This window comes from Syngnathus scovelli, chromosome 10 (assembly GCF_024217435.2).
Source record: "Syngnathus scovelli strain Florida chromosome 10, RoL_Ssco_1.2, whole genome shotgun sequence".
In the NCBI taxonomy this organism is placed as follows: Eukaryota; Metazoa; Chordata; class Actinopteri; order Syngnathiformes; family Syngnathidae; genus Syngnathus; species Syngnathus scovelli.
The window spans coordinates 2641610-2658313 of NC_090856.1; the positions used below are offsets into that span (position 1 = coordinate 2641610).

Here is a 16704-nt window from a genome sequence, read left to right on the forward strand (position 1 = left end):
TTCACGCAGGTGCACTTAACGAGGGTCACTTGGAAAACATGTTGGAACGCGGCCCTTCGAGGACTGGAGGCCGCAGCCACTTTCTGATTGGCTGTTTGATCTGTGAAGTCACTCAGACACTGCATTGGGTACACCGCCATTTTCAGGTGTACCTAATAACAGGCCACTTTATTAGGGTTATCATGGCCAAAGCTGAACTGAAAGTGAAAAGTATCACTTTAGGAAGTGATTCGTTCACTCTCGTTCACTGAAAAAAGTAAAATATTTGAGGTATTTATAACAATCAAATAAGACAGCAGTCAAGAAAGGTAAATATTTATTTTGGATTTTTATCAAAATAGCCTCAATGTATTTACAGTAAAAATTGTACAAAAAGAAAGGAAAATTTAACAAATCTGTCTCTAGTTCTAACTTAATGTTTTATTCTCTGATGACCAAAAAAAACTATACAACATGTACACATTAATTCAATGTAAGAATCCTCAACCAAATACAACATAGGAGTGGCTAACACTTAAATTGAAATGATGCTCCTGAATCCTGTACAACACTTTGGCCTATAGGTGGCGACACACCAGCTAAATATTGAGATAGAGGTACTTGAAATGTACAAACAGGACTTGGAAATGCATTTTTAAAACACTTTTAACATTTCTTAAGTGCTCTCAAGAAATCAAAACCGTGCAGAAGAAGAAGAATAAGTGCACGTCTATTTAAAAAAAAACAAAATTGGGAATGTTCTGGGCGTTTTTGTTTGGGTTCAGTACTACTCTCCCTCCTCCTTGATGCGCTGCTGCTTGTTGCGGCGCGAATCCAGGTCAAAGGAGAAGTCGGACCAGTCGTCGCGTTGCGGGAAGGAGATGGTCTGGCGCAGCGTGAAGCGTACAGCGTCGATAACGCGCTCGCCGCGCGCCTCGGATGAGCTGACGGCGGAGGCCCCGCTGGTGGTGCGCACGATGTGGGGCGGGGGGGAGAAGTCCATGGCCTGCCGGTGCTCCAGGATGCCCTTCCAGATGGCATGCTGGTATTCGGCGGGGATCTTGAGCCGCGACAGGTCCTAGCGGTCATGACACAGGGGAGCAGCATTAGGCGTGGCGGGGCTCCACTCGCTTGCGATTGACGACGGTTGAGGGCTCACCTCCATGTTATAGTTCTCAATCTGGTAGATGTTGCTTAAACCCTGTGCTGTGAAGTAATCCAAGCAGCCTGCGCAGCCCAGACGAATGAGGAAGCTGCCAGGTGAGGGGGAAGGGAAGGGGACCAAAAAAGAACAAAAAACAAATCTCCATTAGTCAAATTTTAAGCAAGTGTTGAGAAAATGTCCCCGTTAACATACATACATTTTCAGAGAAGTCAAAATACTACAAGGAATCAGTTTTTTGTTAGCTTAATATTTTTTAACCCTACCCTGCACTCTTCCATATTCGAATCAATGTGTTTTTAATGCCATTTTTGTAGAGTTCTATGATATTATCTAACAATGAGTTATTTTTTTTGTTAAGTCATTTGGTTCTAGTAGAAGAAAAGTTTGAATCTTTGCGCTTCCACTCGAGCTGTGTTGATTTCCTCCGGGATGAATTTCCACTATTTTCTTTTTAGCGGGGTACCTGGAGATGCTGCTGTCCATAGGGTACGGAGGAGGGGGGGTACAGTGCGAGGAGGGCACCAGGGGCAGCTGGGGCTGCAGGGCGTGAGTGGGACTCAGTGAACTCATGTCAGCGCTCATGGGGATGTGAGAGCCCATCATAGGAGTCACTGCAGAGACAAAAGCAGTGGCGGTCGGTCAGCCGGAAAAAGTTCGACCTGAGCTCGCTTTTAGAAATGATTTTTCTCCCTGTACAAGAATTCTCTAACTAATTTTCACAATTACACAGAATTTCGTCCCAGAGGAAACTTTTTCTTTTTGACATTGCAGTGGTGAGTGCGAGTGCCGATGGTTGTCTGTCTCTGTGTGCCCTGTGATTGGCTGCTGGGATAGGCTCCACCCCAAAAAGCGCTATAGAAAATGGATAGATGGCCACATCGCCCTGGCCTAAAAATGAATGCGGGTGCGAGGTGGGACAGGAAGGGGATCAAGCAAGCGGCACTTACTGTCGGTGAGGCCGGCGGACATGCCGGAGGGGGTGAGCGTGTTGCGCTGCTGCGGGTTGATGAGCTGACTGACTGAAGGAAGCTTGTTGACTTTGCCGTGAGGTGGGGAGTTGGAGCCATAAGACGGCTGAGGCGCCATTGACGTTCTGGGGGCAAAGGAGAAGAGAATTAGTGCAGAAAGTACTTGCAGAAGTAGAACTTTTGACATTTTTGTATTTAATAGATTTTTTTAGACAGCTTTTTAAAAATATATTTATAGATTAGATTTTTTAATGTGTCAATAAGAACTTTAAAATGTATGTATACAAGTCAGTAAAGACAGACATCGTGGCTCTGTTTTGCAATAAAGTAAAAAAAAAAAAGCCTTGCATTCACTATTAAATTTTAGAATAATAGTTTGACATTTTCCTAATTTTAAAAAATATTTTTAAAAATATTTCAAGCCTCAAGACCAAGTTTTTCAAGGTACACAGCATGTCTTTTGACATGAAACAGAAATATGAATATTGAAATAAAACCAACAACCAAAAAAGAACCACATAATAACCCAAACAAAAAAAGCAAATTTATTAGCATTAGCCACAAGAAAAGAGAATCTGTTTCAAACAGAAGAAAAAACATTTTCTTGTTTCCCCAAACTGTCCTGCAGTGACTTTAGAAAATATGACCAGCATTTTGTTATAACAAATAATAATATTAAGACCCATGACCCACCCACACCATAACACAAATGAGTCCAGCTCTGGCGATAAAGCAACACATACACACGAAACACATGCAAACTCATCCAAAGAGTCCAGAAAAAGGAGTGAAAAGAGGAGGAGAAGGAATGAGGAAGGCTCAGGAGGAGGTGCAGCGCCACCTGGCGTCCCCGGCGGGATCCAGTAACTGACTGCCGAGACGCGTTTTGATCACACTGCAACAAGGGACCAAACACACAAAAGCAACCCGTCAAGTAGTTGACCCCAAAGACCTGAAGAAGTAAAGTTGCACCGCTGAAATTGGCCACTAGAGGGCACAACGCCAACACAAAAAGAGTCACAAGGAAAGCTGGAGAGGCAAGAATTGAAAATGGAAATTGCCTGTTTCTCAAACTTTGACTTGCAACACCAAAAATATCCGCTGCTTGGTTCTACTCACTGTTTCTGCAGAAGGTTCTGCTGCTGCTGCCGGTATGACTCAATCGTGTGCTGTGGCAAAAACTGCATCAGCTCCAGAGACTCTTTGATCTTCACCAGAATCTCGTAGATTTCCCGTCCTTTTATCTGAAAGGACAAGGCCGTCAAGAGGCGGCGGGGGTGGACAAAACGCTCAGAACCGAGGAGGAGATACTCACGGGCAAACAAAACACCTCCTCGTCCGTGGATCTTCTCTTCTTGATGGCCGACATTTGGATGCCGTGAGACACCTGTCGGAAGGCTGGAAGAGCCGAAAGATGGGAAGACGTAAGTGTGAGAAGCGGCGACGTTTCAGGTCTACTATGGCAGAGTGACGAGCGAGGGAGCCGAAAGTTGGACAGATCGTCACCACAAGGAGGATTCTTAACTTTTTAAGGAAGAGAAACAAAGAAGCCGCAGAACCCGTCACCAAGCCCCCCCAAGCTCTACTTACGGCGCTTCGTACCGTCACTGCTCTTTGTGCCGTCCGTGATGTGCTGTTTACGAATGCTGTCCTCGTCGGCCTTGCGGTCGCGACCCGGACATGCGCAGATACGGGCCTCGAAACAGCGGCGGCCCAAAACCTGACCGCTACGCGCACACAAAGTAAGGGTTTTAATTTTTTTTCCAGTTTCCTTTGTAGTGTGCCGCTTACTCTCTGGTCTCGAGGGTGACGATGATGAGGATGGGTCGCCGGTTCATACCGCCAACGCAGCTGGAGTTGCACATGAAGTTGTACAAGATGGTGGTGAACTCCGTGCCGACCTGTTGGCCAATGGGAAGTGAGCTCATTTCTTTTCCTCAAAAAAATCCTTGAGATGGGCGGAAAGTTTCCCACCTGAGGCGGCTCGTAGGGAACCAGCACGCTTTGCCTCCCAGTGATGGAATCCTCCACGTACTGGGCGTGGCTGTTACCCTCCACGCGGATCAGGTGACTCGGAGGTGCGATCTGACCTGGTGCGGAACACGCCGGCGGTCAACACATGCGATGAGAAACCGACTTGTCTATCAATCAACTGACCGTCGTTGAACTCCCGGCTGAGTTCGTGGTTGGGGCATCGCTTGACCACCTCGGTGACGTGTTCCGCCTTCTTGTAGACGGGCATGGCGCGGATGACGGCGCCCTGCGGTGGGGTGGTAAGAACCTTGATCTGGATGGGACATGTCTTGGCGATCTGGCAATAGAGCTTCTTCAGTTCTGTGGAGTACTGAAAGAGAACACGGCAAGAAAATGACGTCAGCCGGCATTTTTCTACTGTTGGTTTCGCATTAGCATCATGGGCACAAAAACAACAAGGCTGGAAGGGAACACCTGTTGGCTGGACCAACCCAACCCTGCCTTGTTTCGCCCTCGGGCAAAAAGGAGGTTGGAGACAAGACTGTGATTACCACCCACTTGAATACGCACGCACACATTTTGGGCACCCTTGAAGACGTCTGATGGAAAGCCTGGACTACTTCCGAGCGGCTCCATAAAAACCAAGCCTGCAGCCGCAATTAAACCGGGCCTGGCTTTTATCTTTTTTTGGGGGGGGGGCACACGAGGCTTAGGGTTAAGGCTTCTAACCCTTCCTTCCTAAATTTCCTTTCTTCATGAAATTTAAAAAAACATAAACCTCCAAATATATGCATTCCCTCATCGTTCCTTCCTTTCACTCTTTCTTCCTTTACATTGGCCGGCGAGCGATCCGGCTGAAAGTGTAACAAAAACAAGAGGCGGTGGCAAAGACGGATAGCTGCACTCGAACCCGACACTCCCCTGCACGCCGCCGTCGCTCTGCTAAATGAGGCGGAAAAGCTTTTCTGATTCGAGGAGGGAATGGAGCTGAATGTGATGGGACAAAGGGAGGGAGGGAGGGAGGGACCGGTCAAGGGTGTCCAATTGGGGGCCAATTTTCCACCTTCCTAGCATGCGTTTATTATCATAGTTCTGTTAGGTGATTGATTTTGAACGATTAAAAAAAACATCTAAACTGCACATCTAGAGTTCCTAACTTAGACAATAAGAATGTCATTTTGAAAAAATGTTTGGCAGAGATGGTTTTCTGTATGCTGTTTACAATAATTACAAGCTGCGGCTTTTTGTGTAGCTGCAGGCTAAAAACAAAAGCCGCAAAACACACCGAGGAGAAAAGATCTAATCTTTCTAAAAGTTTGTTTAGATGATATCAAACTATCCCTGGCTCGCACCCACCCGGGAGGAGCGTGAGGAGAACACAACACACCAACCATCCCTGCCCTCCAGCTATAAACTTTTCAGCCCAACTATGCGCTGGTTTGCTCAGCGCTAACAGCTAACGCTAACGGTTGAATGATGGCATTCAGTGGTGGGGGCACTGAGGCGTGTCATTTTGTTGCTCACGCTGACACGCACTCCAGGCACTTTTTCCAACTCAACGGCCCAATATTATTTCATTTTTAAATCATAACGGGAAGAAAGAAGAAAGGATGGAGGGAAAAAGGGAGGTTTTGCATACATGACATCACAACTGGTATGTTGTAGCTATGTGTTGGGTCTATTCCGTCACTAGGGCGGGCCACGCGAGCGAGTGCGTTCCCGTACAGATGCAGGTCCCGGCAGGCCCGCCAGCTGCGGTGTTCCAGTGGCGCTGACAGGCGCTGCGGGCGCATGCACCCCAGTCAAGTCCTGACAAAACAAGGACGACGTGGCGCCTCTGGTCTTGTCTGCTTCATACCTGACAAGTCGCGTCTTGCCTGCAGCGTCAATAACGTGAAGGACTCGGGCTTTTTCGTTCTCTCTCTCTTTTTTTTTTAACCATTCTTCACTGACATTGAACTCTAGTGAGAATCATTGGAATTTGTCAGGGGAAAAAAATTGCTGGTGGTGGTGAAGCAGCATGTGGTTGAAGGTTGTGATTTGGTGGCATACACAGTGGTTGAGAGATTCTATTTCTGTTAGGCCCCCAAAAAAGGTGTAACTTTCTTTAAAAATGAAATGAAATTAATCTATGAGTTTGTAAACAGTACGGAAAAAAAAGGTGACATTAGAACAACGCGAATCACTGCTCCCTGAATTCTAGTCTTCTTAAACTTTTCCACAACATAAGCCCAAATCATAAAACAAAACAAAAAAAACTCCCCTTCCTTCGTCACCTCCTCCTCCTGCAGCACCTTCAGTAGCTTCCAGGGGCGAGTGTCAACACGTTCCCTGACACAAACAAGTCTCGGCCCCATCTCGTGAAGCGTGGGACGGGCCCGCAGATGTTCCCGGGACAAGCTGCGTCTTGCCGCCTTTCGCTGGAACACTCTTCTCTTTCAGACAAACCCTAACCTCCTCCTCCTCCTTCCTCTCCTGCGGCGCAATTGACTCGAAAAGGCAGTATTGACACAAGTCTTCCCTCCATCCATTACTGTAATCCCGGCGACCCCCTAAGACACTGGGCAAACAGCGCCAATCTTCCCAAGGCACAATGGGAGCCGAGGATAAGCGCCATTCATTCCGAGCTGCCAGATCAGTGATGGAGGAAGAGGAAGAAGGGTGGGGAAGGCTTTCGGGGAAGAGGTGGACTGGAGGTGTTGTGTGTCACCCTGGTCTTCCCAGACAGGAAGCAGTGAAGCCAGCGATGGGTTGAGGATTATCTGCGTCGTCTCCTTCAGAGCGTTCGGCAGATGAAGTTCAAAAGAGGCTTTGCTGTTTGTGTTCAAGTTGAGTTTGCAGGGTGTGGCGTTGGTGCGGGAATATGGTGGAGGGTGTCACCACCTCGGCGTTCCCAGCACTCCTCGGCCCGCATTGCACAACACTCGCCCGTCTCGACATTGGTGTGTTTTGAGTCAGAATGTGACTTCTCGCTGTTTGACGTCACTACCTGCCAACTCATTTGCTTGCCAAAATGGACGCCGGTAACAAAGATGCAGCAGCATCAAGGCCATAATTGATTCATCCAACGTGACCTTTTTTACACAAAACACAACCATGGCAGGATCTTGACAATTGCTTTCGACACAACAACTCTATGAGAGTGGTGAAAACAAAACCTTGAGAGGTATGTTGAAAGGCAACCGCTCGCTCTGTCATTACCAGCCACATCTGCTACATGACCACCGGTTCTTTTCCCATAAAAAGTCAACCGAGGATGTTCTGATGTCATGAACTTATTAGATTTTGGAATGCAGTGTTGCCGTGTGAAAGTGTTCTGATGTGGTTAGATGCCACTTTGAAAGACGGATCTTACCGTCCAGGTTGCCGACTTGGCCGTGCTGGACTGCTGGAAAGACACGTCAAAGGTGTGCGGGCCGGCGTAGTCGGTGTTGGATGGGATGGCGGGCGAGGGTGACAGGGCGTCAAAGGTGGAGCTGGGCTGAGCGTAAGGCGACGGCGCCGTGACGCCGTTCTGGGCGTGATCCGTGTTGTACGGGCTGGTGGACGTGGAGCCTCCGTTCTGGATGTTCTGCTCCATGTTCAACAGGCCCAGGTTGGTGTACTGAGACTGCGGGAGAAACAAAACAATCGTCGTTTAGTGTATAGTGCAGAAATTCATTATTCATTTCATTCAGCCCGATCAACCTACTCGATCAACCTTGATCTTTATAAACTGTAGGTTCTATTTAATACAGAGCAACGAGGGATTATGTGACAGTAAAAATACTTGACACTTGAAAAAAAATGGTCAAAGATCAAAGCTAAACAGTTAGGTGCTAATGGCTAATGCTGCTAAATAACTGTCCTCGCTTTCCAGGACATAAAAGATCCAAAACATATCCGTCTTCAAACACAGTCATTCCGTTCCGTTTATAAGCGCCGCATTCCGGGACGGCCATCAATCTGTCACGGATTTATTTCCATCCCCTCCCGGAATGACCACAGCTGCCTCTTGAAGCCCCCCCTCGGCCGGCTGGCCAGGTGTTACTGGACCCTTATGAAACTCCGCTTTGACACATAAACACACATGAGGAAACACCGCCACCGCCGGGTCATCTGAGTGCGGGCGGGATGCGGGTCAAAAGCCCGTCGAGGCCCCGCTAAGCTCCGGAAAGAGTGCCGCTTAAAAGGGTCTGGGGGACACAATAGCAGACCATGCAGGTGTTGACTTGATCCCCCTCCACCAAATTTGTGTCATACAGATCAGCGACTTGGGGAAATGAGACCCAAAACTTGCACAGGTAGCACAAACTTCGGATACTACCACCATTTTATGGAGCAAGTGAGACGTTGGGATCATCATCAGCAAACACACCAAAGCCAGGAATGAATCTTACACAATTATGTCTTTTCCCGGAATGAGTGACATCACTGCCTCGTCGGGTAGCGGGGGTGGCGGGGGGTGATGCTATGACGCGGAAGCGACGGGCAATAATGATCAAATAACAACGGGAAGAAAGAAAAGGCAGCAGAATAAACGCCAAGGGTTTGCTGTTTAATTGACTGGAAGTCAGGATAACGCCTTTTATTAAAAAGAAAAAATCTCCTTGAAGTGACTCCACCATAATGGCCATTTAATAAGCGCCTCCGGAACATTCCGAGGACTTTAGGAATGTAAATCAACATCCTTGACAAGCTCAGCACCCTTTTTTTTTTCCCCAGAAAGGTTACCAAGTCTGCTCAAAAGCTGCTTTTGAGGCAGGAGGAATAAATCAGAACTTGGCCACAAGCATACAACTGCTAACTTTTGTTTACTGTTATGTGAACTAGATCGTAATAATCTAGTGTCTAATATGAAAATATTAATTTGGTACCATTTCGTAACATCTTGGTGCTAAGATAAAATGAGGGGAGGAGCTTCATTTAGACAAGCCATTACCTTGTCTAATAGAAAAAAAAAGTGATTTGCCGCCATTTTAAGATGGCCATTACCAATTACAACTGAATGGCGGATTTATCACATTTTTGAAATACGTCAGGAATTTCTGAACCGAGGGAGTGGTTAGTCTGAGTGACCACAGTGGCTGGAGGGGTCATTAAAGGGGGGGGGGGTGCGTCTGGGTGGAGGCGGGTGTTGGCTAAAGTCGCTCTCTCGGCACCTTTGGCAGCAGGTGATTGTATCAACATCAACACACCATTACAGCAATTACCAGCCCCGGACGGCATTGTACGCTTCTAAGGGGGTTCGTGGGGGGGTGCATGGGTGTGCGTGAGGAGGCTTTGCAACACGATCCCCCTCGGCTCTGCGGTGGGATTGAGTCGGACACCACTTAAAGACCCCCGCCCTGCGCTTTGCTTAACAGGTTGAAAGACAGTGACCCCACACACCTGTTAAATGCTACCTGCACACATGACGAAAATAATTCTTTAAAAAAAAAACAGACAGCACATACAGTACACCTGTTAGCATGATTGTAAAAAATAAAATAAAAAATGTGTCTAACATTAAAAAAATGACACCATCCAAATTTAAAGTCAATTATTTAAATAAAGGGAAATGGAATTGTACTATCCACAATTAGCATTCCTCACTTCCGCCTCTAGCAAAAGTGCAATGGAACGCAAGTCACTCAGCACACAAAAAAAAAAATGCCTGTGTTGTCATCATAACCCCTGTGACCCGGGCCTCACGCTTGCACCCGAGACCCAAAAAAAAAAAAAACAACCCGAGCGGCTCAAGCAAGACAACCCCTGAGCAGGAAACGTTTTCAAAAGCAACTCAAGTGAGTGTCAAAATCACAACAGCGGCTCGTGTTGACATCAATCACGGCACCTGACATTCAGAGCAAAGCAACCTTGATTGCGTTTTCACAGTCAGCAACTCATTTTTTTTTTCAATGCATTTTCACTTTTGTGCAATGAAAGGGCGCAACCAGGTGTGCTTCACCTAAGCACACCAAATAAATCATCACTTTTCACATGCTGGGGGAAACATCGAAGAACATCAAAAAAGCCTCAATTACATGTTGACACGGTCTGTGTTTTTCAAGGTGTGGTTACACAAAGAAATCAGCAAGATGTACACTTGCAGATGACAAATACGAATTCAGAAGCGGAAGCAGCTCATGTTAGGAGAACAAAAAAAGTTTTGGTTTGTTTGTTCTTCAAGATGAGGTCATCAAAGATAGAGGCTAGTTTATCACAACAGCTTAAGGTGCAAAACAGCTATCAAGGCAATAAAGTAAACATAAGAGCGATCAATTTAAAAGATTTTGCCCCTCCAACCACAAAAAAAAATCAAAATGACAGTCACAGTCCAGGAAAAGTTACTAATGAAGAGAAAAAAAAAACAGCAAGGGGATTTTTTTTATACAATCCCCCTCCAAATATTGTCATTGTTTTTTTTTTTTCAAGCTATGTTTGCCTTTGCCTAAAAAAAATCTAAACACAAAAATGCCAGCCACTTAGCAATTACCACAAATTAATTTTCTGTTGCTTTTTCTCGAAAAAATATCCTTCATCCAGCAATATAAAACGAAAAAACATTCTCGTGAAGACATTTGACGCTTAAAAATTTAAACGCGCGCGTTTTACCCGCACAGTCAACTGTTTACATTCTACACACGCTAACATTCCGATTTGTTTTGTCTAGCAAATCCAACGACAAAAATTTTTACTTCAGATAAAAATCCAAAGAATCCAAGATTTGGGCTATTTTTTTGGGGGGGTAGCCTGCCAATTTGCTTACCTCGCTGTAGGGCGTACTGGTGCCCGTCTCCAGGTACAACATGTTGGCGCTGAGATTGAGCAGGGCGGCTGCTGTTTGCTCCACCGGCTCCAGGATTCCCCCCTGAAAAATCTTTACCCGACACGGAGCGCAAACGATGCTGAATCGATGGCGTGGTGGTTCGTTGGAGGGGCGGGGGGGACTAGACGAGATGCTTATTTAGCAACTTGGACGGGCGAGGAGAAGAAGATGAATAAGCGGCTCTTACAGAATCCATGGGAGGGCTCTTTTATACCATGAAGGTGGGGGGGTGTAAGGTCTACCTGTGAGCTACCTGAGTTCACGCCCATCCTGGGAAGAAGAGGCAGCGGCTACTTCAAGAACTGACTCAAGTAGTTTTGAAACACAAAACTGCAAATTCTAATGCATTGGATTGAAGTGAAACCTTGACTTAAGAGTGCCCCAACTTAAGAGGGTTGCTTACTTTGTTTACTACAAACGCAGACGATCAAATGATACATTCGTAATACAAACCGCAAACGTTTATTTTCTTTTTACGTCATCTAAAAATGCAAAAAAAAAAGGTACAACAGCAAAAAATAAATTGCATCATCCAAACTAACTTGAGGCTCCTCGCTACTGAGCGTTTTTTCTCTCTCTCCACATAATTAGAAGTTTGTTAAGGTGGGCTAATGATGCCCCTCACAAAGCTGCAGGACACTTTAAAGTGTTGATGTGTTGACCCCCGCCCCCATAGGCGTTCCCTTCCCCCAAGCCATGTAATACAAGGTGGGGCTGCTGATTGGAGACACATTCAATTAATGCCGCATAAGAACAAAAATGTCCGCCATCCCTAGCAAAGAAACAAAGGCAAAAATATTGACTGACTTTACCCAACGAGCACTCAGAGACAGGAAGCGCAAACACGTAACGTGATCCCCCCTCCCGAGTGACGCTCGAGCCACTCCGCACCTCTGAAAAGGTGCGCCGTCGCCATCTAACCCCCCCTTCCACGCACCCTGATAGCCCCCTGACTCAACACACAGCTGATCCCCCCCCTCCCGTGTTATCAATGTGTAAAATCAGCTGTTTGAGAGGTAGGATATAACGTTTCTTCTGCCGCTACATTCCTCAGTGTTATTTGACCCTCTGTTTGCATCCCTCGAACCTCCACCACTACACTCATGGATGGAAGGATGAGGGAGGGAGGGGGGGAGGCAAGGGACATCCACTCTGATCGATGAGAGATGGGAGTTGTGTTAAATTGTCGCCCTGCAGCTACAACTGGGGGGGGAAGAGGAATTTAAGATTAAACATAAAACCCTCCACCATACAAATAAGCTCCTTCAGGGCACTAAACACCAGGCTGACATTTAATGAGGCACACCTCAAGGGGGGGCTAGTGGTGGGGGTGCAACATTGAACACAAGCAGAGGAGCAACACGTGTAGACAAATATATTAATACTCATATATTCTTCATCCTCTGTGTAGAATGACTACATGACCGTAGCTTACAGAGGAGAAACCAACACCCTGTATAATTGTGTCCGCATTATACTGCCCCCAGGTGGCCAAAGCACACCACTGACATGAAGCAAAGAATATGTAAGAAAAAATATATTCTATTTAATTTCCACTACTGTTTATTATAGTACAGTATTAGAGTATTTTTTTAGTATTATCAGTAGTATTTTCACTACATATTTTGCTCTTTTTTTTTTTTTTGGAGTGCATTTAGACTTGTATCCAGAGGCACCACTTATTTTGATTGTAAAACTGCAATATAATTGCTTTCAAATGACAGTAAGTATACGGTACTTTTTGGAAGTGGTATTGAAGGGGGGGGGGGGGGGGTCGGGAGGTTCACAGGTCAGGGCCATCACTCATCAGGAGCGCACAGCCTCTCCTTGGGGGAGGTAACATCACTCAGCTCCACAAAGCAAATTTATATTTGCGACATTTCCCAGCCTGCAGCCTTCCCAAAATGGACGCTCCCTTTTTGTATTTCCTGAGTATCAGACCCACAAAAAAATTTCAATAAGCCACGTCGCTAAAGACATAAAAAAGCCATTTTTTGGTCAATTTGGCCATCTCGACTATTTGAAAAGGGAAAGGAAACTTTTCTAAGCACATCGTCAGCTCAATGTACGAATCTCCAAACCCCCCACCACCACCCCGAGGGGGTTCACAGGGGTCAGAGTGCACTGGGAGATCATATCTGCCAACCCTCGCAGACAACATCTGTTGATAACGCGACTCGTGAAGCCCCTCTGCATCAAAGCCCGTCCCGGGGAAATTCCATTGTTGCGAGGAGAACGTTGTACGACTTGAAGATCGCAACCCCTGGAAGTCCCGAACACTTAAATCGAAAGTCACCTGCAGCTTGTTTTATTTTGTGGGCGTCGATCATAAACGTTGACCAAATGCTAAATGCTAACTAACCATTTTTAAATGATCAGATGCAAAAAATAAATAAAATAGACGTACGAAAAGGAAGCAATATTACTCACAGTTAGCGTGTCGTCAGGCTTGTGCATGGTGATGCAGTCCATGCTGATCTGGATGGTGTTGCCCCCCGAAACGTGAGGTGGACTCTCACCGAACACTGAATGTATGGAGGAGCTAATGCACAAAAGAAATTCGAATGACAAAAAAACAAAATAATGGAATGAACTGAAACCAAAAAAAGAATAAATAAAACAAAATCAATGAAAAAATTAAACAACACAGTCCAGATATATCACTTCAAAATACGTCTTCAACACCAAATATTGTACTACTTTCCTATTTAGACAGGACATTGGCGCCATCTTGTGCCTATAAGTTTTTTTAGCAAATAGCTGACAACTAAAATATGTGAATTAGTGAAAATACGTTGGGCTGTAAATGTGTTCTGGGTGCACTTACTGGTCCAGCATGTCAAAGAGTTGGTTGAAGACGTCCTGGTTGAAGATCTCAGCGGTGGGCGCCACCTGACCGTGGGACGATGCGGCGAGGAAGGGGCTGTCCCTCCTCTCCCGGAGTCTGCGGGAACACCAATCACCTTGGGTCAGACGCGTGGGATTTGCAAATAAAAGAGCAATAAGCCGCCGCCGCGTCAGCCAGCGCACTTCCAGGATGCCACCCAGCCGGCCGCTTGGCCTTTGTGAATATTGGCCGCGTGTGTAATGAGCTGAAAGGTGACACCTGCTTCACAACTCACGCCGCCATTGTTGAAGCTCAAGTGGCGCACGCTCGCATCCCTCCCCGGAGACGCTCGGAATTTCCCCTCGCCGCCGCCGACAAGCACCAGACACTGAATACCATCGCGACTTGTGCTATGAGTGCAGCTGGACGGGCAATGCGGATCGCAAACTATTTTAAGGGCCGCTGGAATTTCCCCCGACGGTGTCAACAAATACACACATATTACACGCAATATTATATCCTGTGTATGTAAAGAAATTGTTATACAGCAATATACTGTATACAGATATGTAAGAATGATGGAGGGTGGTAAGGGTGAGTCAGGGTTTAAGGTGGGGTTCAACCTGCTGACCTTTGCCAGGTCAAAGTACATCAAATCCAATTTGCCCCAAGGATATCTAGAAAACACTTAGCGCCTCTCTTTTAGCTTTGAATTACTCTGTTAAAAATATGATCGCCAACAGGACCGTAAAATGGCGGCTTGAAAGCAAAATGGTAAACTTTTTGGGTATGGCTTCTTGAGATTGAGGGCTGACATTTCAAAAGCTATTTTTGGGCGATCACACTGAACTTAATGAAGAGAATTGTCGTGATTCGAAACAGGTAGAGAGAGTCAATTGACGGATGTCTTTTGTTTGTCTGGATGCGGGTGTCCGATTTCCTCAGTCGGCCCGAGGCGAAGGCTGTCCGGCCTCCACTTAAAGACCTCCAGACAGGGAGCCGGTTCAGAGGTCAACTCTAAAAACAGGGCCGGCCCATTGTCTGCCGATGAAAATGCAATCAAAACAAACAGGCTTCTCCAGTGTCCTTATTAATCACTTGTTCAAAGATGCTCTGTCAGCCCCCCCCCCCAAGCTACTCTCAAAAAGGGCGACATGACTGCCAAACAAAAGAAAGCCGCAAGTTTCTCCTGCACTTATCCTCTGACTCCTGCAGCACGAGTGAAACAGTCAAAAGTCAAATTCTCTTTAGGTTTGGAATGCAAAAACTCTGAGCAGCAATAAGACACTTTGGTACATGATGAGGTTGAACCGACTCAAATCAACAGGCAGCTTTTTTTTTTTTTTTTTAAGTAAGAATGGGACCAAATAAAGCACATGCAATGAACATCCAACTAAAAAAAAGCTAGTTGACGAACTATTAAATAAGCTAGCTGGACTTCACCAATTGTCCCAAAAATAAAAACAATTCTATAATATCAATTATCTCTTGTGGTGAAAATAAATGATTAATTTGATCAACAAATAATATTTGGCCATATCTAAAATCAACACATTTTTTGCTTAACGTTTTTATATTCATAATTTATCTTTTTTAATTTGTGGTACAATTTGCTAGCGCTGGTTAAAAGTGCGCCATGCGGGCCGATCAGAAATAATAATCCTTTTTTTCCCCTTCCATTTTTCATTTAATCTACACACTGATATAAAAAGCATTTATAAAATGCGATTATAAAATATATTTTTTAATTTTTTCCTAAATCTGAAACACAATTTTAACAGCTAACTCCAGCTAGCCCCCGCTAAAACACTGTCAAAATTTGACCACAACACTCCTTAAAAGCATTGATTTAATTTTTTTACTTTTTCAATTTATACTAGTTAAGTTTCTATAACATTAAAAATTTGTCCACATGGCCACGACAGCCGTTTGATGGCACTTAACACATGAGCTTCCGTTTGTCCAGCCGTCGCTTAAAAATACACGCCGCCGTGGCGGCAGCTGAGGAAGCAGGCGGACGCAACTGTTGCCGGGCATCTTTTGAAGGGGGATTCCCCGCTTCTGTTATTGACTCACAATCAAAACCCCTTTTCATATCACGTATGCTACGTTAGCGGGGTTAGCATCACTCACAAGCCCTACTTACCGGTGAAAGGGAAAGTCGGGGTAGTACTGCACAGCCGCATAGGGTGAATTCATGTTGTCATGCCAGATGGACAAAGGTACGAAAAGATACTAGAACCACATCTAGGATGACCAATAAACGTCAACAACCTCAAGAAGAATTTCCCTATAAATAGAAATCATCAACGTTAAAGTGCCTGAGGGTACAGTGCAGAGTGGGGACTGCTGTGAGATGTGTTTTGAATTTAGATATTTTGGCTTCATAAGAAGGAGGGGCTTGATTGGACGGCGCGACCAATCGGTGGCTACGCTGGTGAGTGCCGCATATTACTCGCAAATTCACAGTTGCTGGGATATACATGTCATGCCAAGTTGACCCTGTTGCCCTAACACACACATCTCCACACACACATTGCCCCCCGCCAGCGCATGTTTGTCATATTGTAAGCCATAATGTTCGAGACAAAACAAATATTATCGTGTGTTTATGTCGAAGACAGATGGTCTTCCAGGCCTTTCGCCAGTACAAACCTTTAAAAATAAATTCACGATCAACTTTTATCACAAACTAGACATCACGACATCTCCACCTGGTTACGAGCCTCCACCTTAGTGAACCTCCATTGTGTCTGGCTCGACAAGGAAAGGTACGAGTTGAAACTATGCACGCTTTTTTTCCGAGGTGTTATCAAGAGGCCTCTCCCGACGTCTCGGCATGAGAGTGTAAACCTAGAGGTGCTGCCGAGATGGACAGCAGGTGAATCAGTGTGCTAAAATAAAAAGGCGGGCAGGGTCACGGTGGGGGGAAAAGCAAATAAATAGATGCGGTGTATCTGGGGAACCACAGCCTACAAGATGCTTCTTTGTTCTCTGCTTT

The 16704-nt window shown here is 45.7% G+C and overlaps 1 protein-coding gene across 6 annotated transcripts; it reads right to left on the reverse strand.

The window, feature by feature from the left end:
- Positions 1-299: 299 nt before the first annotated feature.
- On the reverse strand, positions 300-16028 carry tp63 (tumor protein p63). 6 transcript variants are annotated; one of them, XM_049722995.2, is made up of 14 exons: positions 15850-16007; positions 13704-13820; positions 13307-13418; positions 7442-7696; positions 4270-4456; positions 4087-4202; positions 3904-4013; positions 3703-3839; positions 3428-3510; positions 3232-3356; positions 2092-2237; positions 1608-1755; positions 1139-1232; positions 300-1057 (listed from the first exon to the last, which is right to left on the reverse strand). In XM_049722995.2, the coding sequence occupies exons 1-14, from the start codon at positions 15900-15902 to the stop codon at positions 767-769; spliced, it is 1974 nt and encodes a 657-aa protein (XP_049578952.1). In that variant the 5' UTR covers positions 15903-16007; the 3' UTR covers positions 300-766. The 6 variants fall into 6 exon arrangements, with proteins under 6 accessions (XP_049578952.1, XP_049578963.1, XP_049578974.1 ...); XM_049723006.2 differs by having other exon boundaries at positions 3715-3839; positions 15850-16005; XM_049723038.2 differs by lacking the exon at positions 1608-1755 and having other exon boundaries at positions 909-1057; positions 15850-16018.
- Positions 16029-16704: the final 676 nt, after the last annotated feature.

Excerpts from the sequence above, each read along its gene's own strand:
- tp63 (XM_049722995.2), bottom strand. The coding sequence starts at position 15,902 with ATGAATTCACCCTATGCGGCTGTGCAGTACTACCCCGACTTTCCCTTT. Across the intron at positions 13,419-13,703 it reads CTCTTTGACATGCTGGACCA|CTCCTCCATACATTCAGTGT; the intron begins GTAAGTGCACCC and ends TTTGTGCATTAG. Across the intron at positions 4,457-7,441 it reads CCAAGTCGGCAACCTGGACG|TACTCCACAGAACTGAAGAA; the intron begins GTAAGATCCGTC and ends GTTCTCTTTCAG.